The sequence below is a fragment of the Atta cephalotes genome (assembly GCF_000143395.1).
Source record: "Atta cephalotes unplaced genomic scaffold scaffold00038, whole genome shotgun sequence".
Taxonomy (NCBI): domain Eukaryota; kingdom Metazoa; phylum Arthropoda; class Insecta; order Hymenoptera; family Formicidae; genus Atta; species Atta cephalotes.
The window spans coordinates 163,974-188,530 of NW_012130102.1; the positions used below are offsets into that span (position 1 = coordinate 163,974).

Sequence of the window (24,557 nt, forward strand, 5' to 3'; positions counted from 1 at the left end):
TATATATATATATATATATATATATATATATATATAAAAATTCTGAAAAATCTATATAGAAACAAAAAAATGATTATATAAAGAATTATAAGAATTTTTTTTAGAACATCAAAGATATAGCTACGTTTTCGAGAAGTATAATGAATTTAATTTTTAGAAAGATGTAAAATTTACCACGCAACTTCCGGAAGAACCGTCAATCTGACCGGCACAGAGATGACCTTTTCTGATGGGTACCGAGGTACCATAGGCCTGCAGGCACTCTTCCAGATTTAGAAGCGGGACACTGGCCTCCAAAAGAGCAGTGGAGAGTGAAGGCGAGGGACCATATCGGCCCCAGCCGGAAGTTATGCATTGTCCTTCACTGAGATCCTGTCCAGGACCAGGAAGACAGATAGTACGGACGACCTTGGACAAAGGCGCCGGCCTGGCGAGTTTCATTAAAGCTGTAATAGCAAGATTTTTTTTCAGAACTCTAGAAACTCATGACTCGCAAGATTTCTCCAGTTTCAGAACTTATTTAGGTAATAAGAAATATGGGTAGATTTAGTGAAAGACTTGACTTAAATTGAATAAAATTTAGGTTGATAAAACTGGAACTTTTGTCGAATGGCCTTCAAATTACTGGCATTCCAGAGATACAAGGACTCACCTATGTCGTGCACGTAATTATTGAATCTCTCATGGAGGATCACTTTCTCGACGGGCAAGCGTGCGGATCCGCGTCCTCCTGAGTCCAATTCCCATTCGCCGACCACCGCCGTCCATAACGCACCGATGGGTAAATTGAACAATTCGCTGAAGTAAATATCCACTTGAGAATACGAAGCATAAGGTAAATATTCGAAAAAATACAGTATAAACTAAGAATATCCGCTTGAAATATGAATTATAAATATCCATTTAATAATTTGAAATTAAGAATATATTGAATTAATGAAAGTTTAATGAGAGGGAAGAAGAATACCAATTTCCAAGTTTAAATTTATAAAGCAATAAAGAGTAACAGAGTCAACTACGAGCAAAAATCAAGAAAATTTTCTTGAAAAGTTCCCACACAAGAACACAAAGTTCAAAATCACAATATAACACAAAACATCTTAATTCATATAATATTGGGACATATGATGAATCCTGGTGACTCTGAAATTTTTCCCAATTTTTAAATAGTAATGATTTGGAATATAATTTTTAAGTTTCACAATCTTATTTTTCACAATTTTGCAAAATTCTTTAATAAAATGAAAGTAAATACTTTAGTGAATCGTAAGAATCTATATATGTTCTTTTAGCGTCGAAAAATATGTTCCTATTATGGATTAGCCCCGGTTTCACCAATATAAGATTAACTTTAATCTTGATTTAACTTACTGTTAATCTTTTTCTAATTCTTAGAATTCTTAGAAGAGAAAATTGAATTGACACTGAAGTCAATCTTACATTACTGGAAACAGGTAGAGAGATTTTGAGAGACTTTGTATTGTCTTGTATGGGTTGTAAGAATTTGAAGTTTTAGTAAAATTAAAATTGGAACAACAAAGTAACTTTTCAGCTAAAGCATTCTGTAGAAACATCGAACTCACTTATGAATGCAATGGGCGGCGGTTATCACCCATTTCGGATCAATCAGCACACCGCCGCACCAATGACCGATAAAACCCAGTTTCGGATGCAGTAACTGAAGGGACACCTGCCAAGGCCACGCGCCCCTTCGGCTCGGTTTGCCGTTGAAGATACGGCCGGTGGTGGTTGTGATCGTTGACAACGAGACGCCGTTTTTCGGCTGGGCCTTCGGCAAGACAATCGATCGCGGCTGCCTCTGTGATGCTGCTGGACATCCGCACTCTGTTATCCGAAGCCGCTTGTATTTGTTTAATGCTTCATTAGTAGCGAGATACGAACTTTACAATTAGTATTAATATGGCACCATATAATATTCGGGAAAATTTAATGGTGAATTCAATCATTCGCACTACACAATGCACACATTAAAAATTACTCCTAAGAAATACACAAAAGTTAATGAAAATTAAAATGACTTAATTTTGATTCTTAATATCAATAAATAGTTAAATTAACTTTTATAACGTTAAGATAAAGTCATTTTAACTTTCTTTTTTTTTTTGATTTGATGTGTTCCTTGGATTTATACAATTAAAGTATCTAAATACTATAATCTTATCAACTTTGATAATGAAATAAATAGAGATGTATTCGGTTAAATAACATGACAGATGATTATTGGATATTTAATTGTTTAAAATTTTATTTGTTAGAATACCAAGACTCTTTGCAGTATCATCATGTTTGAGATTCCTCAAGTAACTATTTTAGTCCCAACGAAATTATTTTCAGATCTACATCTAGCTGAATTTTCAGGTACATAAATAAAATCGTTTCAGTGTTCAGGCTTTTACGTTTAATTTTGATAATTTTATATTTAGCAGTTTTTCAGTAATGCGAATGACCGAGTTTTCTAAAAAAGTGCAGTAGGACTCAAGATGTGTTAAAAACTTGGAGATATCTAGAATTTTTAAGTAATCGGATAGATAAGAGTGAGGTACACATAATAATTAGAAGTAAGATATTGCAAAGAAATTTTAGAATATTATTAGGATTTCCGCGAGTATTTTTTCTGAAATGTGTTTAGTATTTTTTTAAATGTTTTTTTAAATTTTTTTAAATGCAATAAAATATTAAATATATGCAAATCATCCAAAATTACAAGGAAGTATAAGAGGGATCTAAAACCTAAGTGGATAATATTTCAAAAATAAAGATTCCAAATCAAAATATAAGTGTTGAAAATTTGAAAAAACTAAAATACCGTTTACAATCTGGAATATATAAAATGATAAAAATATAAGATTAATCAAGAATAAACTATACATTTCAAAAATTGCAAATTATATGTTTTAAAGATTACAATAATCTTAATCTTAACTAAAAGCTTTAAAATATTTTTGTTCTTAAACTGAAGAAAAAAAGAAATGTCTTATAAAAAGAATCTTATTAAATAAAAAAAGTATACCAAATAAACAAACAAAAATATTTAAAAGTGCACGCATCATTAAATAAAGAATTAACTCTCAAAAATGGATATAAAATCGATGTAATTATTCAAGTATTATCAAGACAAATTTAAATCTTAAAAAAAATAATGCTTTTGAAGATATTGAGTATGTTTAATTAATAGAATTTTCTTTTATTTCTCGGTGATGTTATTATTACACGGAAGAAAAAAAACATTCATCTAAGGAATAAAATTTTAAGGAAAATCGCAACGTCGAGGAATTACTTACTAAAATGATCTTCCCGGATGATTCTTATCATGGCACACTGGGCCTCCGCGAGAACTACCACCATCAGGACAAACAAATTACCACGAATACGATACATTACCAGCGAAATCAAGAATATACGCGCTGGATCACCACACCGATCACTATGATCTATGGATCTGCATAGCCTGACTAGTCTCGACGACGCCGATCGATCCTCGAGTAGGATTAGCACGTCGCGAAGAGCGGATTCTTCGGTACGAAGCGATCTCGAAGAAAGTGATCGTCGAGTAGTGCGGGAGAGGGGAAAAACGAGTGATGCAGTCTAGCAGATGTTGAGAAACACGAGAAGCGTTTAAGATCATAATTTATGGAATGGAAATCTCGACGCCAATTTTAATTAATGAAGATTCTTCAATCTTAAAAACGCCTCTTTCAAAATAAATGTGAAAAAAGAGTGATTTTTCGTTCATGAATTTAAATTCAAAAATAAATATTATGATTAATGTGTTCATTTATAATTTATAATACAAATGAAAATTTATTTAATTTATACATATATTAAATTTCATGTTTAAAATTACTTAAAAATCCACTTTTTTTTAACAACTTCCTCTATCGACTTTGTATTGTTTATTTTTTAATTTGTAAAAATGTGCCTGAAGATTAATTGTTTGTTCTTAGATACTCAGAGTCTGATGGGATTCAATGTAATCTTTATGTCTTCTACCGTAAGTTTTTTGAGATTTTTAATTATTACTTCTGTATCAATTGGCATTATGAAAATAAACGGACAAATGAGATTTTCCTTTCATTTCAGTGACTAGAATGGAAATTGACCGAAAGAAATCTTATTTATAATCCATCGAGAATTGCGATAAAAGAAATTAGCGAATCGAATCGATTAAAAAGGAAGAAGGTGAGAAACTTTCTCTTACTGTAAGATAAAGCTTAATCTCAGGATTATTCGAATTCGGAGGGTTTTTTTCCCTGGTAAAAAATTTCGATGCATGGAAAATTATGCGAAATAGTTGGGCATATTGCTAATTAGTGTTCAGATAGCTCGAGGAAAGAAACCGAGGGAACCGAGGCACAATTCAAGAGTCTCTCTTCTTCTCTCTCTCGTTCACACACTCAAACGAGGCGACAACTTTCGAGAGCGAATCACTCTACTAGTACGAGCTGAGAGAAACGCGGTCGATATAATGATATAATCGCTAAGACGATAATCCACTGTTCTGGTTTGCGTTGTCTCGATTGCAGGATATCGCGTTTGCAGAGAATCTATAAACATGCAACTGAAGATTTCTAATTATAGTTCAAATTATATTCGAAAGATGATTCGGTTTTTGTACAGGAATCTGAATATCTAGACAGCGCAACTGATCCATTTGAAAAGTATTCACCTTTTTAAGTTCTTTACGAATTGGTATAATTTGTTTTGAAATGAAGTCAAAAATAATTCAAAAATTTAATTATCTCACAATAATCTCACAGTTGATGTATACGAATCAACGGTAGATATACAGAAATCTTCCAATATATATATATTTCTGAAGAATTTTTGTTTAAAGGATGCTATTATAGAAATAAAGAAAATATGTAGCTGGCTCAAATTCATTTCGCTGTGCGCGAAATGACGATAGAATGAGAAAGTGAAACCGCATTTACAGTTCTTAGAAAGATCTTATAGAAAGAAAAAAAATTAAATAAGATAATATGTCACCGTTGTTTTCGATTGTATATATATATATATATATATATATACGCTTCGGAATTAAATGTAACAATAAATTTGCAGAGCGAAATGAATAACATTTTTATGTACTTATATTTATCAAATAAAAAAACTTTAGAAAAGATGTAAACTTTCTTAGCGTTTTGAAAAATATTTCGATTCATATAAAAAATTTGGAAAGTTTTTCATAAATTACAATTTTTCATAAATCATAAAAATTCTAAAAAATTATATTAAATATTTTCTTATTAATTCTAAAAAAAATTGTCTAGGAGGGAGAAAGATTAAAAAAAGATTTAAATAAAAAACTTTTTAAAATAAACTTTTGTATATAATAATAATGTAAATTTAAATATTATTCCAATTGTATTTAAATTAAAATAAAGAATTTATTTAGATGAACAAACACAAACAATAAAAATAGGCTTTTTAAGCTCTAACTGCCCAATCATCAATACACAATATTTAAAAAATATTTGTTTAATATATGCTAATTAGATGGTTGTTTTATTCATCTTTTTACATTAATATATAAGAAAGTATGTAAACTATTAAAGCGCTTTTTTTTTTAAGAAAATTGATGTCAGCTATCACTATAATTTTTCAAAGTATTTGTAGTGCAAAGGTTTTCAATAATTTCTGTCAAATGAATCATTACTATCTTCCCACTTGAAATTAGTTTCCAATTAAATACCTTACCTCTATGATGTTTGTTTATCATGATTATCAAGTTCGTTAATATTGTTTTATTAGATTACTTATTCTATAATGATAATGTCAATATCCTTATCGTTGTGCAGATATAACATGATAAGAAAGCTAAGAATAAAGAATAGATTTATGGAGCTGCATGATGTGTACAAAGTGTATAAAGAAAATATGTGTATTTTGAAATAATGTTGGCAAACCTGACAATCATGCGATGGAAACCAACTTCAAGTAAGAAGGCAACCAATGATACTTTTCATATGTCACTCTTATCTAAATATGACGGCTTACTTCAAATAGCTACATAGAGATTTGGAGCATATCAGAACATTCAGAACTATCAGAAGTCTGTTCTCACGTGTATTGTCTTGTGTTGCCAATGATGATAGCACTTACGAATTTTAGGTTATTGAGATATTATAGATCAGTATATGTGACGTGTAAACATTTGTACAATAAAAGAAATGTGTATTATGTTAAGTTTAGTACCGAAAGTGACAAGAAAGCCGGCTCCGAAGTTGTCACGTTTTCTGATGGGTGAGGTTAGGTTGTTACATTCATACATTTTAACTTGTATGTCAAATTAGATATGAGATATTAGACGTCTATATCAAATATTTTATGAATTTAAAACGAAATATTTGTATTCTGTTATAAAACATTTACATATTTAAAATCAATTGTTATATATAATTTACATTAAAAAAATTACAAAAAATAATGTAGACCGTCATATAGACATTTTTATTTTTATATTTTAAATGTTTTGTAATGAGTTTTCTTTTATCTTTGTGGTATTATTTTTTGATAGAAGAATTTTTTATTATTTTTATATCGATTTTTCTGCATCTTTATAAATTTTAATTTAATACCGAAAAATTTATCTGAAATTGACTGAGAAATATCATTTTTTATTTATAATTTTTAAAGATTATTAAGAGAAACATCTCGTTTTTAGTTTATTATTTGAAGTGCTTAAAAATTGAGAAAGAATAAACTATTTAATTAATTTATATATATTGCTGATTGATTTATATATTTTTATATATCCAGCAAGATACTCCAGTTTTCTACGGGAAAATATGCACGTTTCGCTGATGGTTGTGCGGTTACAACTCTGGGAGACACTTCTGTCATGGTTACAGCAGTTTGTCAGCATTCTACCTATCAGTCAACTACCTCTTCGTTCCTTCCACTCGTCGTGGACTACAGACAAAAGGCAGCAGCAGCCGGTCGCATACCAACTAACTTCCTACGAAGAGAACTTGGACCAAGTGAGCATGAAATTCTTACGAGCAGGGTCATTGATCGATCCATAAGGCCATTGTTTCCAGAAGGATTCTACTTTAATACCCAGATAATTTGCAACATGTTAGCTGTTGATGGCATGAACGATCCTGATGTTATCGCCATTAATGGTGCCTCCGCAGCTCTTAGCATTTCTGATATTCCTTGGAATGGTCCTGTGGGTGCCGTTAGAATCGGAATGATTGATAATGAAGTAATAGTCAATCCTACCAGACGTCAAATTCAAGACAGTATGTTAAACCTTATCATCACTGCGACTAAACAAAATTTAATAATCATGTTAGAAGGTTCGGCCAATGAGATATCGGAGCCATATTTAAAGAAGGCAATAAAATGGGGAGTCAAAGAATGCCAGAACATTGTAACAGCGATAACAAAATTGCAAAAGACGTGTGGTAAATTGAAGAGAAAAATTGAAACTACTGAACAACAGGAAGACGATAATTTGAAGAGTTCTGTGAAAGAACTCTCGGAGGGAAAATTACAAGACATATTTTCAAATCATACGCACGATAAGATATCGAGAGATATGGCAGTAAACGATCTTAGAAATTGTGTTATTGAAACATTGCGAAATAATGATGCAGATTTGGATGTTAAATTAGCAGAAAAAATCTTTGGAAAAATTGTTAAAGATGTATTCAGGACGTTAATTTTAGAGAAGGATGTCAGGTAGTTTTTCTTGTATTCCTAAATAAGATTTTTATTATTGATCTACAAAAATGATCTACAATGATGATAAAATTAAGATTTGACGATTTGCAGGTGTGATGGGCGATCACCAAGTGATCTACGCGATATATCATGTCAAGTAGATCTCTTTAATCCTCTTCATGGTTCGGCTGTATTTCAAAGGGGTCAAACTCAAGTCATGTGCACTGTGACTTTGGATTCTCTGGAAAGTGCACTTAAAATGGACACCACTTCAATGTTAATTAGGTATGTTAATAAAAAAAATTAAATTTCGATATCGATTTTTTTCTTTTATACTGGTTTATTTTGTTTTATGGCATTGCAATGGTATCATAGATTTATTAAATATAAAAAGAACAAAATATATTATAAATGTTTCTTAATTAGACCATCTTTTTAGTATACATGTAATAAATAAATTAATTCAAACCAAGCCTTTTAAATTATGGATATAATCTGTCAAACGACGAATTTATATAATCTGCATATAACTATCGTTATAACAAGCATCAATTTACGTCAATTTTTATTGGAACTAACAAGACTCTAATCTCATAATTTATTTAAGGCACCTGTCAATCTAATTGCGAAAACATCTTGGTTTGAATTAATTTATTTATTACATGTATACTGAAAATGGTCTAATTAAGACCGAATGTTTATAATATATTTTGAAATTGTTCTTTATCTATTTAATAAATTTATGTATTGTTTCGTTCATAAGATCTTGCTTGGTGGTGTATGCTCTTTGTAATATTATTTTTAAATTTTAGTCACTTAAATTTGTTTATTGTAACATAAAAAATTAGAAAGTAGTATTGCAAGAAAAATTAGTATGATTCAAGCAAAGATATAGACAGTCTGCAGATCTGCAGTAAAATATTCGCTACATGCAGCTGTTTATAAACATTCACAATCTACTATTTTGTATCTATTTGGATTTCTTTCTGCTAAATGTTGATTCAACTTGTCTTATTTAATCTTATTGGCATTTAATAAATATTTGCAATTTAATATTTTATATCAGTGGCATTAAGGAAAAGAACTTCTTTCTTCATTACGAATTTCCACCTTACGCGACTAATGAAACGGGAAACTCGACTCGTGTTGGTCGCCGAGAACTGGGACATGGCGCATTGGCAGAGAAAGCCTTGCGACCGATTCTTCCAAAGGCTTATCCCTTCACTGTAAGACTGACTAGTGAAGTCCTAGAATCTAATGGTGAGGCAATTGTACAGTGCCCCTAGCAATAAACCTGGTTTAATAAATGGCCTTGTGAGATTACGATAATGTACTAAAAACTTTATAATATTTTAAAAAGTTAAAGTTATGTCTTGCTCTGCAAAAAGGTTCCTCTTCAATGGCTACTGTTTGCGGTGGAAGTTTGGCACTGCTCGATGCAGGTGTACCAATATCTTCGGCAGCAGCTGGCGTGGCTTTTGGTCTTGTGACTAAATATAATGATAAACATATTGAGGATTACAAAATATTGACCGATATATTGGTACATATTTACACAACTATTACACAGTTTAATTAATTAAATTAATTTGATTATAAAATATTTGCTGTAGCAAATATTCTGTAACAACATAAAAAAGTTGTCATTTTGAAATTGTTTATAAAAAAAAAAAACAGAAATGGAAGAAAAGAAGAAAGATTATTACATATTTTAAAAGAACATACTTTTATTCCTACAATCATTTATTATACCAAAATTGCAATTTAAAATTAATAATATAGAATTTCAAAATGATTCAAACTCATTTTCTGAAAAATCAAAATTCTTTTTTGAGTAGCAAATGAGTGATGTATAACATGGCATCATCAAGATCGTATAAAGATTATTTTAATTTTTCAAATGAGAATCTATTTTCCGTTGCACATTTGGATAGTTGAGATCAAGAAACATTTAGAACGTAGATTGTTGATTCCTTCAGGATAAATTTATTCAGGATAAATTTAAGTTATATCGGGATAGTATTTAAATCAACAATTTTGATAATTAACAAAAACCTTTGAACTGCAGGGAATTGAGGATTACCTTGGAGATATGGATTTCAAAATAGCAGGCACCAAGGGAGGATTCACTGCATTCCAAGTTGATATAAAGATACCAGGAATTCCGTTGAAAATCATAATGGAGTGTATAGATAAAACAACGACTGCTAAATGGGAAATAATTAAAATCATGAATGAAGTGATACGAGCACCGCGACAAACTAAGAAGGACAAGATGCCAGTGGTCGATAATTTAGAAATTTCTATTTATCAAAGAGGAAAGTTCCTTGGAGTCGGCGGGATGAACCTTAAGAAAATATTCTTGGAAACCGGAGTGCATGTAAGATTTTTATGATTTAAAAAGTTTTCGTGCGGCGATGGCCTGAATATTATTAAATTCATAAAATTCAATAATTTATTCAATTATATAAATTCAATTATTTATTATATTATATAATTTTATTATAATTTGAGATTTATCTCAAATTCCTTATTTTTATTTTGTTCAGATATACCCATATGACGAAAACACCTACTCAATATTTGCGCCGAACGAAGATGCTATGACGGAGGCAAAGGAAATGATAGAAGACATTTTACAAAAGAATCGTGAGCCAGTTTTGGAGTTCGGCGCTATTTATACTGCAAGAATAGTAGAAATCCGGGAAGTTGGGGTCATGGTGACGTTATATTCCAATATGATACCAGCATTATTATTGAACTCTCAATTAGACCAACGTAAGATTCATCATCCCAGTGCTTTAGGACTTGAAGTTGGTCAAGAGATACAGGTTAAATATTTCGGACGAGATCCAGTATCTGGACAGATAAGAATATCACGGAAAGTACTGCAACCGCCAACTTCGGTTACGAAAACTTTACATCGTGATGATGCGAAAAAAACCTAAAATCTATGATATATAGAATTAAAATCAATGTATTTGTAATACATATGTCAGCTATACATGTGTAAAATAAAACGCTCTGTATATTTTCCATCATCCTGTTAAAAAGTGATAATTTTTATTTACAGTAGATTCTCCCTTGTATCTATTTATCTTATATTTTTGTACAATACCATTATTAAAAAATATAAAAAGATTGCAGTTATTCAACAATGTGTTCTATCTATCCTGCTTTCTATATGTATATTGTTGTTCTATATGTATGAATTATTCGAAAATTTAATGTTTACAAATGTAGAATGCCTAACACGATTCTTAAATTTCTTCGTCAACAGTTCATAGAAAGTGTAATTGACGAAGGATAAAAATACACGGTTGATTTCTCGATTTTCAGAGATAATTTTCTCTTGAAGATAAAATCTTAAATGGAAAAGATTCTATTACTTTTCTACATTACTTAATATTATCTTGTCATTTACAATTATAATTGTTTAATATTATGGGCAAAGTAAAAGCGTATTAAGTGTAAAAATCGCGTAATAAGTTAAAAATAAACAGAACGATTTTTCCTTTGCTTGTCTATTATCTTTTCCTAGAAATAAAGGAAATGGATAAATTGAAATAACAGGATATTAGGATAAGTTAAATTTTCACGTACAGTCAGTAACATAATTCGTTTCTTATATTTTTTCTTTAATTTTAAATCATATTCTTGTAGAGACAGAGCGCAACAATACAAATTTAACAATTTCACATTAAAATATACTTACATTATTTTTACATTAAATGTTGAACAATAAAATCAATAATATAAGTTAATAATATAAGAAGAGAATTTACTTTTTAAAAAATACTTTCCTATTTATTTAATATTAATCAAAAATATTAACATGATTTTGCTCAATTACGTGAATATGTTTCTTTTTTTGTAAACGTAATAAAGGAATAATTTGACAATCTATATTTGACAATCTATATTCTACATTGTACTTCATGTAATATCTCTCTCATTCATGTAACATTTTTACAATTTCTGATCATGTTGAATACGATTGCACGGTTTTTTTATCGCTACGTATTCAAGCGGAGTTCTACATACACACTTGGTGTCATGATTAGCACGATGTACTTTGAGAGGATATATGATGAGGCTTGCGAGTACCTATTTGAAACTGTGAATAAAGGGGTATATTTCATTATAATAATATATATTCATAAACTGTTTATATAATATTCATATAATGTTTATCTGAAATACTAAAGATATAAGTAAATACTATTCCATGACTTTTTGTGTTATATATGTGACAATTTTTGTAATGAAATGATCAGTCATCAAAATTAATGAAATTGATTTACTTAATGTTTATTACAGAGGCTTTGGAAAGATATAAAACATCGATATGAAAAGTAAATTATGGAAACTCAATATGCATACAATGATCAATCCAAGCCTTTCATAATCGATAATAAAAAAACTCATTACTGATTAATGTGTACGCAGGTATAATTTAATATATTTTATATTATTAAATTTTAAAATTTGTCAAATTGCTTATTAATATTACTATTAATTGCACATTGTATTTTATACAGAAACCAGATAATTTTAATAACAATAATTACGAAAATGAACTGAAATGGTGGTATACAAATGGTGCATATTAAATCAGAGATAAAGGCATTAAACTATTGTTAATATTTTTCTTTTAATTTTTAACAAATGCATATCCTTAATTGCACGCGCATGATTTTATCTTATTTAAATAAATGTATTGGATGTAATTAATTTGTGGAAAAAAATCGAATAAAAGTCAATTAAAAGTATCTTAAAAAAGGGAATTTTTCAATTAAATACATATTAATAATTATAAATTATTCAATTATTTTAACACATATAATATAATGCAGTTAAATATTGTAATAATTATAACAATTTAATTATAACAATTATAATAATAAATTATTAATAAAAAGCATAATCTGTCTTGTTTATTTTATAACGATCGGATAGGCATTTTCTATATTTCTCTTTACTCTTAACTTTTGTGTGAAAGAAAAATGTATTACCTATATGATTTCAGTCTTTCTTTCATTCTCTCATCTTATATGCGTTCATATGATGTGATAATGGGAGAATGGTATAAGAAGAGATCATTTGCAGAAAAAGAAATATAAGGTAGAAAAAAATGTATAATAGAGAATATTTTAATTTTAAAAGAAATACTGATTATATTTACAATTTAATTTGAGAAACTAATTAATTTTATAAATTTTGAAGATTATAAAATATTAAACCATATTTGTTGCACTATAGCAATATTTTGCAATATTTTTTTGAACATTTGTAATATGTAATTTCTCCAATTTTATTAAATAGAAATTTTTTACAGTTTTTGTATATTATAAGTATTACATGCTTATTCACACATACAGAAAAAAGATTTCTACTTATTTGATAAATCAAATGCGTTTATTAGATATCTAAATATATACTGATTTTGATAAACTTTATGTCGTTCGGAACTTCCGATGATAAAAACATGAGTAAATGCTGATTTTTAAGAATGACATAATGTATAAATACAAGCTGCAGATTTGAAAACGCAGTATTTGCAAAGAACATTCAGTGAGAAGTTAATAGCCAAAATAATTAGACAAATATTTAAACTTATTAACATTGAAGGTACGTTATATTTCTACCATTAATTTTTAAAAGTTTATTTATTTGTGGAGAAATCATTAAAAATATAATATTCTTTCATATATTTTTGCTATTAAATTATTTATAATATATTAAAAATTAAATAAAATTAATTATAAATAATTAATAAATAAAATTAAATATAAATTTTATTATATTTAATATATATATATATATATATATATATATATATGTATATAAAATAATTAAATTTGATAATAATTGAATAAATATGAAATCAATAAAACAAACGACACTAATTTATCAACTTTTTGTTTAGGAAATACGCGCATGTGTATTAGAAAGTGTTTAATTTATTTCTACTTAATTGTTATTTTATTTAATATGATATTTTTTAATTTTGAATTCCCTTTTTTTTTGAAATTGAAAAATATAACAATTAATTTTTCTGTGTTTGTATTATTATAATGTAAGATAATTTTTTTCTAATTTATTTATGTTTTTATATCAGACAATTATGTTTCAATTGTCATTATATTGTTTGATATAAGGTATATTCCCGCTAATTTAAGCATTTAAATATTTAAAATATTTGTACTGTTTTTAGAGGAATGATAAAATATTAAAGGCAAAAATTATTTGTTTCGAGAAAGTAAATATTATATAAGCAAAAATAAATAAAAAATTATTATGCTTCAAAGTCCAATTTTTAATAATTTTTAATAATTTTTAATAATTATAAATCATAATCTCCAACTAAAGTTAGAAATGGTGCTATAATGTATAAAAAACATCGAACAGTATTTTTTTGCTGAGGAAAAATTGGATTCATAAATGTTTTTTAACTAATAAATAAGTTTTGCATAGTTCTTATAAACTCTACAGGATGTTTGATAAATAACGATAAATCTTTTGTACAGGAGTAGAATGAACTGAGAAGAAATTAAAGCCCTCTACCATTTTATAATTTTCGCAATAGTAAACAAAGTATTAATTACTGTAAAAATTGTCGAAAATTGTCGAAAATTCAATAATTTTTTTACTCAGACATTTTACAGATCAACTTTACAGAAAAATTGTAAAAAACAAAAACTGTTTATTTTTTTCTCATAGAGCTCTAAGAACTTTTTTCAGAATTTTTTATCAACCATTTTTACTCCATTTTCTTATTTTTATCAACATGAAAAAATGCGGTATTAAAAAAATTCTGAAAAAATTCTCAGAACTTTATGAGAAGAAAATAAACATGTTGTTTCTTACAGTTTTTTTGGAAAGTTGATGGTATTTGAGTAAAAAGTTATTGAAGACCAATTTTCGGCAATTTTTAGCAATTAATATCTTATTAATTATTGCGAAAATTGCAAAATGATAGAGGACTTTTCTTCTCATCAGTTTAATCCATTCTACCCCCGTGCGAAAGATTCATCTTATCAAACATCTTATATAATGTTATGTATAGTTTGCAAATCATACTGAGCATTACAATTTTGCACAATATCAAGTTATTTTTTATTATTTTTACAGATGAAATTGATACTATTTATATTAACGCTTTTGTTGGCTGGAAAGTCAACTTTATTACAACGAACAAGTACAAAGACAGTATCAATTGCTTCCAAAGAACACGAAAAAAAGTTTAATATAAAGATCATCAGTAAAGAAGAAAATAATTATAAAAATGCAGCAAATGAAATTTTGAATTTGAATGAAATGGATTTGAAAATAATTAAAAATGACATTATTAAGAGTGACGCAATTCGGGATATCTTTCTTTCACACAATTCGTTAAAAAAGGTTCCACATATCTTAGATCACGTGACATATCTATCGTACTTAAATTTGTCACATAACAACATCAACCTGTTTGAAGCAAATCAAATTGTACATCCTTATCTTCGAGTATTAGACTTAAGCAATCAAAGAATATCAAATGTCATACCGGAAACAGAAGTGGAAACGTTTGAAGAAATAGAAGATATATATAAACGTTTGATTTTTAATACCACCAAGATAAGATTACCGAATTTAGAATATCTCAATTTATGTGGAAATGATATATCAGCGTTTCCATGGGAATTCAATTTGTCGTTTCCAAAATTAATACGTTTAGATTTATGTAAAATTAACGCGATAGAATTGGAATCTAATTTCTTCTATAAAATCTCTGCATCGTTACGCGTCCTTCATTTGGAGAACAATTATATTCGTAATTTAACCCTACAAAACATAGGAGAAATTACCTCTTTATATTTGGATGGAAATATTCTTGAAACTCTCTTTATAAATTCTACGAAATTGCGAATGTTATCATTATCAAATTGCACGAAACATCTAAGTACGGGATTTTTCGGAACACCGTACTTAGAACAACTTGATTTATCCAGCAATGATTTTGGTAACCTGTTCGACGTTATCATTCAATTTGAAAGATTTCCATCATCATTAAAAGTGCTTTTGTTAGATTATAATAAATTGTCATACGTTCCTATTTTAACTCACTTGAAATGGCTTAATGAATTATCGTTGTGTTACAATATGATTAAATTTATTAAACCAAATACTTTTAGGTATTTAACATCTTTGACAAAATTATCATTGAAAGGAAATAAAATAGAACGCCTTGAAAAGGAAAACTTTATAGGCTTAGAGAAATTAGAATATCTGGATCTGTCAAAAAATCAGTTGATTTATTTGCCAATTGATTGGGCATTGTCATTGTTAAACCTTCAATATTTAAATATAAATTCGAATAAATTTGCAAGTATTTCAGAAATGAGTATATACTCGATAAATTCATTGCAACATTTATTTATACGAAATAATACATTTAATAAAATAACAACACTCGAAATGGAACCATTACCAGATTTCATTACAATATACTTAGCTTAAGATGATTTATAATTTTCAACGCTATAACTGATTATTATTTTGTGTATGTTTAGCATGGGGTTTATTATTCTACATGTATAAGTTTCTCTAATTTTTTAATATTTATTATATATATTACACAGTTTACATAAAAAAAGGTGCATAAAAAATAATTTATCACGCCAGAATTCTTATAATTACAATTCCGATTATCTTTTCCTTCTAAATACATTATAGACTTATTTTTATAATTAATATATAATTTTGTTGTAGCTAAAAATAAAAGTTATTTATTATATATGACTGGTCTATTTATTTAAAATAATAATGTATTGCAATGATGTAATAAGATACGTACTAAGAAAACCTCTGCATTAAGCTGTTAGTTGATATTGCGCCTACAACTAACTGCTGAGTATGCTGCTCAATTTCTTACTAAAAACAGAATGGACTTTAGCTTATAGAGGCCATTCTTGTTGCTAAAGAAACGCATACGAAAGCTTATAGAATAATTTTATTTATTAAAAATGAAGAGATTTAAATAGAATTAAACATCTAGATAAAAAATGTTTACAATTCAAGTACAAAATAAAAGACAATATAAATTAGTTACTGTAATAAAATCGTTAGAAAATGCTCGATTCTTCAAACATCTTAAGTCTTACCTCATTATTAAAATGTTAAAAATTATTTATAGAGTCTGTATTTCTCAGACCTACTTTTCTCTAGCTGATTCAGATTATTTATATCATTGGACGTTGATGATAATTAGTATGATAAGTTTGTAAGACTAGCCCTAAGAATGCATGAAGTTCATGAGAAATCGTCTCCATGGTATAAGATACGATTACGCACGTGCTCAGGAAAGTACAATGATAATCTTTGATCCCATAAAAAAAGGTATGAATATTATATAAATTTTACTACTAAAAAACTTTATCTAATAAATTCACTATCTAATAAATTTGATCACACTCGACACTTTACATTCTTTTTATCTATTCCTTAAATTTTTGTACGTTTAATTACAGGCATTTAAAATTCTTTTATGATATTTTATATTTAAATTTAAATTTTAATACGTATAATATTATATTTATATTTCTATTATATGTAAAATAAAATAAATTATAAATACACATAAAATATAAATGCACAGAAAAGTACAGGAAAGCAGAATCTAAAAAAATGAAATTCAGAGAATAAAATTATTTCAAAGAATAATACATGCGAGCGTGTAGTTATTATTATATTAAATAATTAAATGAATTACCACATATATACACACACACACACACACACACACACACGCGCGCGCACACGCACACACACACACATATTTGTCAGACTTAAATATAACAACATGTCTTTTTTTATAAATTATAAATTTTACATTATAATTAATTTATATTATGGCTTCCAGAAAGGTATTATTAATCAAATATTGAAAAAGCATGGGAATTGTAAAATAGCTGCTTAATACAATATATAATATATATAATATAATATATTAAAAATGATAAAATATATCTCTCAAGTTCTACTTATGAGCTATTTAATTCAGTGAATTTAATATATAATATGAACATTTATTATTTTTTACTGCGCGATGCAGACGGCCCTGTTATTCGCGCGAAAACAGACCCCCAGTCCCATGAAGACCATCTTGAGTATATATAAGAAGATAACTTTGCGTGCTTACGACAAAAGGTGTTAGACTACTTGAGTGAATTAATCTGCGAGTGAGAAAAGTTCTTTTAACAGTTTATAAAAAATTCTAACCCGACATCAAAGGTAAGTACCACACAAATCATTAATATTTATGAAATTATTAAAATTTCATTTATTAGATAAAACTTAATAATAACTATCCTGTTCTTTTTTAAATTTTAATTTAATTTGTTACAAACTTATATTTACTATTTTTTTAAAGTAACTTTTTATTTAAGTTTAGAATTTATGAGTTTTATTATTACATTAATTTATTATTACCTTATTTATGTTATATTTTTACATTAATTTATATTATTAATCAACTAATTTTATTATTACTCTATAAAAATATATTAAATTAGTATTTTTTTGACAAACGTAATAATATAAATCGTATCGAAGATAAACAAAAACCAAAGATGTTATAAAAAATTAAATAAAATTTAATATGTGTAACACATTAAAATTAGCGACGTATTTGCTAATTTTAATGTATTGGATATATTAAATTTTATTTAATTTTTTTTTAACGTCTTTCGTTTTTGCTCGTTTTATTTTATATTATTATATTGATTATCAATAATGGTTATCCATTTATCTTGCATTTTTTTTTTTCACTTTTTTACTCTTCATTTTTTTTTGCTATCGTTACGTATTAATTTGTCTATTCGTGTTTTCTTTTTTTAGATGACGCTAGGCCACAAATTCACGATTTTTTTCATTTTCACTATTGTGTACCTAGCGAAAACTCAACATGACAAAAATCGAATTCCTCCTTGGGATTTCAAGAATAATTTTTGGACAATAACAAAACGACCAGACGTTGTGACAGATTCACAAACATTAACATTATCCACACAAAAATATGTTATTTCCACTGTCCCGACATTTCCCTCAAATTCGTGCCCTCCTCATAGTCATGTCTTCAGTTTCTCTAATGTCGGTCTTCAAAAAATCGGTCGAGACTTTATTAATAGCAATGATGTTGTTAGCCTTAGCCTTGATAACAATAATATAAATGATATCTCGCCGTTCGCCTTCCGCAAGATGCAGAACTTGAAGTATTTGGATCTTTCTGGGAATAACATTCCGAAAGAGAAGCTGTTATTGTTGCCAAGAAGCGCTAATCTGCAGACATTGATTATCGACAACAATCGAGATTCTCATGATCCCGTTACAGAAGCCCTGAAGGAATATGAAGTTTTTCAGAATTTGAAATATCTGCACCTGTGCAACAGTCACTTACGGAATTTTCAAATTCATTTTTATATAGCAACACCTATCTTGACTCATTTATATCTGAACAATAATGGCATCAATTCTAGTGATGCCGTCTTCGACAATATTCCGGCAACATTGACTCATCTGCATTTAAACAAAAATGTTATCGATCGAGTCAAACAAGGCAAATTGAGGTACTAATATTTATAAAATTGTTTCCTTAGTTAATTAATAATTTTCTTGCTTATCAAAGAATCTAAAAAATTGAATTTTAAATAGACAGTAATTGATATTTCTGTTATTTCTATCATTTTATGTATTACTGCCATTATTAGTATCATTAATATCATTGTCATTATTGTTGTAGTTATCAATTTTAAATTAATTTTTCAGTTTATTTTTTTTCTAGAGAAAGTTTTTCTTGAAATTCTTTATAATATTTTTAATATTAATATTTTTCGAAATTTTTATATAATTATATACCTTTTAGAAAATTTTTTAGGTTTTTTAATATGTAGATTTCCTCAACATTTCTAAAAAAAGTGCTCCAACTTATATTACTAAAAATATTACATACATTATATTAATTTAATACCTTTATATTATAAATTGGAATACTTTTCAGAAATCTTGTGAAAGTCTACATTTTTTTTTACATGTAAAAGATTATTTTTTTTTTATAAATAAAATTTCTTATTCTATAATTTCTGAAGAAAATTAAAATTTGAAAAAGTTTAAGAAGTAAAATAAATAAGTAATATTATGAAATATTATGATCGCAATATTATTGTAATACTATATTATTGTAATACTATAAATATTAGTTTCACAAAGTCATTGCTATTGCTGTTAATTTATTATTACGTTTATTGTTATCAATAATTATCATTAATTATCAATATATAATTATTGCTGTTATTATTTACGTTATTTATTTCTTTTTCTTCAATCTCAACTATTAATTTTAGGCATTTGCAAGAACTCAGTATGAACGACAACGTCATTACCCAAGTGTGTTTTGAGAAATGCGAAGATAAATCCATATCCTTGAAAGATGCTGTTGAAATGCAGTATCTGTCTTTAGCCAGGAATCTGATCTCAGAGATATCATCCGATGCTTTTAGTGACACAAGTCGCCTGTTAAAGCTAGATCTATCAGACAACAAGATCGCTGATATAACTAAAGGCACGTTCAATAAAACTATGATGATAAGTAATCTTTCTTTAGCTGATAACATTCTTGTTACTGTACCGGATGTCTGCTCAATCATGTTCCTAAGAAATCTGGATCTGTCTGGAAATCGCATCAGCGCAATATACTCTGGCACTTTCTGCACTAATTTGAGGACTCTCGAGTATTTACATCTGTCGAACAATGTTATAACCACTATTGAAACCCGAGCTTTCCGCAGTCTCCAAAGTTTGAAGTATCTGGACCTTTCTGGAAATCGCCTCAAGCAACTTCCGGCACATTGGGTATACTCGTGGTACATCCAAGAGCTGCATCTTGAACGAAATAATTTCACCGAGTTGGACAGCATATCGTTGATTAATATTAAGGAGCTAAAAAACATTTATCTTGATGAAAATCCCATGCCAGTATTGACGGCAGGATCTTTTCAATTACTTCCAGGACATGTAAGAATACATTTAAAAAATATGCATGTTGAATATAAATGCGAACAGTGTATATGCGAGAATGAGGACGATGAGGATGATAAGAATGATGATTATGAGAATAAAAATGGAAGTGATGATAATAATAATGACTTTTTGGAATAAAAAATATCTTGAAATTTTTTAATTTTGTAATTTTTAAATATATCTCGTTCTCAAAAAGATTTTATACGCCAAATGAGATAGACTATCTTGATGGAAGTGTATAATTATGATAAATTTTTCTTACAGTAATTGAAATTTTATTGTCATATTTTAAAAAAATGTTTCAAACAAATTTTATATTATTATATGAATATAAAAAAATAAATGAGAACAAAATTCAATATTTAAATTTACATACAATTAAAAAGTATCTAACAAAAAATTGTTTACTACTTAAAAAAAATATACTTTAAGATAATTTTTATCTTTATTAAAAATATCGGTTTTAAAATATTCCAAACAAAACTTGCTAAATAATGAAATAAGTATACACTGAAAAAAAAATTTGAATTTTAATAAATATTTGTTTCAATAGTACTAACGAAATATATACTTTATAATAAATAAGTATTTACTCAAAATAAAAAAATTATGCTTAAATCAAATAAATATGCGTTTACATTTAGTAACTATTTTGTTAGTACAATTGAAACAAATATTTAGTAAATTTTTTTTCAGTGTACTTTAGTTTTAATTTCACTAATAAATATCTTTGAGGAAATCACCTTTCATTATGTAATTCGTTTAGCAAGAACTTACATAGATTTGCAAATAATTTTGTTTTTCATCACAAATAATTTACCATATAAACAATTAAATCTTAATTTCGTAATTTACAATTAGTTTTACAAATAGAAATCAAATAATAATCATTATCGCTTTGTAGTGCTTCATAAATGCTTAATAAATTACGTACTTAAAGCAAAGTACATTATTCGAATTCATTATATTGTTATTGTACTTCGTTAATACTTTATTATACGCTTGATCATTTTAGGCATCATGTATTGCTCTATAAGATAAGATAATTATATAATAAATGCGTGCGTAATTATATATGTTCTTTGCTTGTATGATTTTTGAAATAAAAACATTTTATAATGAACTTATATATATTTAGTATATGTAAAATTAATGGATGTAAAATTATATTCACGTAAATATTCTCACGTATATCCTGTTAATATTAACACATAGACTTTTCAAGAATGAATCTGGACACGAAAGAAATCTGCGATAATCTTTAAACACATAGACTTATTTAGCTATCCTTTAACTATTTTTTTAATTCATTGAACATTTAATTTATATTCATGAAAAGTTGTTTCATATTTTTTCAAAGACTAACAAAAAATTATTCTAAAACTGGTAGTTTATATTTGTAAAATAATGAACCGATAACCATCTTTTGCCAGTGTTTTAAAAATTTGTTAATGTGATGCATTTGCAATTTTTTAAATATTTATTATTTCGCAGCATGAATTAACGATAGCGACATCGCAGAATAAATGCAAATATGGTGCATGAAACGAGCGTAATATTTAAGCTCGTGCATATCAAAATTCCAGAAGTCTCTACGATTTCCACGAGAAGATGGTAAAATCTTCTACTTTATTTTTTTTTCCCATTCCGCATTGGGAAGTCATCCTACAAGATTAAACGCATTTCATGTCGTGCAAAAGTATAGTCAAAAACATCTGTCTTCCGTCGCATTTAAATTATATATAAATTATGTTTATATAATTCTATACACAGCTAGAAATAAAAAGTAATGCCATTTTACAGGTTTTTTTTTAATGACGGCATTTCTTTTTTTTGGAACTAACAGTAACGTAGTCATTTTAGTTAACTAATTTTTAATTACTTTTTACATTTTAAATCTATTTGTGATATAATTTTCATGTATTTAATCTTTAGTTTTTAATTAATATTCATAGTCCATCATTACATTTCATACCATCTGTTAATCTATTTCAATCATTTGTTTCGTAACTCGATCTATGCATTTTTCTATTGTAAATATATTATAAATCCCTATGTAATTGTAATTCAATTGTAAATCCCTATATATATATATACACATATAATAAGCATTAAAAATAGAAATGTATCAAATGTATCAGAGCTACAATCGTTATTTTGATGAATCATCAATTAATTAATCAAAAAGTGATCACATTACAAATTCCACAAATGTATTTTAATTACATACATTATTAAATTAATCAAAAAGATTCTGAAAACCTTTTATGAAATCCGCATATATTTATTAATTAAGGATAAATAAAAATAGAAAATTAATTTTACCGTCTCGATTGATATTCACTTTCATACAATGTAATATTTCATTAATAATTTACATTTTCGTTAAATGCTTCGTAATTCTGAAAGAATTGTTTTTTAATAAATAAATATTTTTATTAACAAAATGTAAATTTAAAATGTGAGTGTAAATATCAATTTCATTCATAAGAACAACAATAATTTTTTATTATATGAGTGTAATATATATATAATTAACGAATTTCAATAATAAAAACTTAATTAATAATGATTTCACTGATCGATGTTAAAATAATCAGAAAAATAATCAATTATTCTGCCTAATATAAATTCGCTGTACTTGATCTAGAATTTATCCGTGCTAGCTAGATGCAAGCTACCGAGGCGAGCTTCTATCCTTTTCAAGGTGTATCTTGCGCACTGGGTGGCGCACATGCGCGATCATGCAGAGAAAATCGAGGTATGAGAAGAGGGCGCGGTACAACGGGAACGGGAAGGGGATGGACGTCCCAGTGTGACAAGGATCGAATTTTAAAGCAATAGCGCATACATAAACTTTATAAGAAAGAGAAATTCATTCAGAAGATGTTTTAATCTTAATTTCTTGTTTTAATAAATTCTTATACACGATGTTTCGTAATTACTTTATAATTAAAATTTGCTTGATTAGTTTAAGAAAAGTTTAAATTATTTATAAAAATATTAATAATAGTTGTTTAATAATAAATCATTATGGGAATTTGATAGAATAAGAAATTGACTTTCTTCCTGGCATTCCTGACTTAAAGGATGGAGATGCAATGAGAATGCAAGCTTTTTAATAAGAATAGAGAACGTGGGAAGGAAAGGTGTGGGTAGTTTGGGAGAGGAATGGAAAGGATTTAAGAACGACAAAGATAATAATCTTAGAAGAGGAGAGGCAATTTGAATAGATTCATTTAGAACGATAATAATTAAAATTATATTATTTATGAGATTCACCCTTTATTAAAAGTGTTATCAGGAAAACTTTAAATTAAATTTATATGAGGTAAAGAAAAATTAAGATATAAATTTAAAAAATTATTTTCAAAAGAAGCTGTCAAGATTTTGAATTATCCATCGAAATACTTTAAAAATAAATAAATTACAGATATAAATTTCTTAATTACATAAATTAAAATTTAAATATTAAAGAAATGTTCTCGACATTTATTTAAATAATTTTTATTGAGACAATAAACAATCTCCTTTTTTTTCGTACATACAATCTTATATACTTTTACAAACTCTTATGGCAAATTACATACTTTCTCGATATAAAAATTGTTTATATATTATCAAAATATATAAACATAATATGAAGAAGAAAGTTTGTATATATATACACATATGTTTGTATATTTCATTTTTTATATAAAAATTATTTCTTTTTTGAATATATATATATATATATATATATATATACACACAACTAAAGTTAGTAATATTATATATTACTAACTATTACTACACATTAAAGTTTAAAA

The 24,557-nt window shown here is 27.2% G+C and overlaps 3 protein-coding genes across 3 annotated transcripts in view; 2 read left to right on the forward strand and 1 right to left on the reverse strand.

The window, feature by feature from the left end:
- Window positions 1–3,399, reverse strand: part of LOC105621869 (chymotrypsinogen A) — a 4,670-nt gene extending 1,271 nt beyond the window's left edge. The window contains exons 1-4 of the mRNA XM_012203308.1: window positions 3,303–3,399; window positions 1,584–1,827; window positions 653–798; window positions 175–446 (exon numbers count right to left, since the gene is read on the reverse strand). Coding sequence (XP_012058698.1) covers window positions 175–446; window positions 653–798; window positions 1,584–1,827; window positions 3,303–3,399 — 759 coding nt within the window. The remainder of the gene's footprint in view (window positions 1–174; window positions 447–652; window positions 799–1,583; window positions 1,828–3,302) is intronic.
- A 2,707-nt stretch (window positions 3,400–6,106) lies between these two features.
- On the forward strand, window positions 6,107–10,637 carry LOC105621871 (polyribonucleotide nucleotidyltransferase 1, mitochondrial). Its single transcript, XM_012203309.1, has 7 exons — window positions 6,107–6,264; window positions 6,781–7,707; window positions 7,801–7,974; window positions 8,756–8,949; window positions 9,078–9,232; window positions 9,758–10,069; window positions 10,239–10,637. Exons 1-7 carry the CDS (start codon window positions 6,107–6,109, stop codon window positions 10,635–10,637), a joined length of 2,319 nt encoding a protein of 772 aa, XP_012058699.1.
- A 1,120-nt stretch (window positions 10,638–11,757) lies between these two features.
- LOC105621927 (slit homolog 1 protein-like) overlaps window positions 11,758–24,557 on the forward strand; it is a 13,766-nt gene continuing 966 nt past the window's right edge. Inside the window, exons 1-6 of the mRNA XM_012203364.1 lie at window positions 11,758–11,820; window positions 15,094–15,755; window positions 15,867–16,005; window positions 18,571–19,298; window positions 20,073–20,742; window positions 23,399–23,509. Of these exons, the coding sequence (XP_012058754.1) occupies window positions 11,758–11,820; window positions 15,094–15,755; window positions 15,867–16,005; window positions 18,571–19,298; window positions 20,073–20,742; window positions 23,399–23,509 (2,373 nt within the window). The remainder of the gene's footprint in view (window positions 11,821–15,093; window positions 15,756–15,866; window positions 16,006–18,570; window positions 19,299–20,072; window positions 20,743–23,398; window positions 23,510–24,557) is intronic.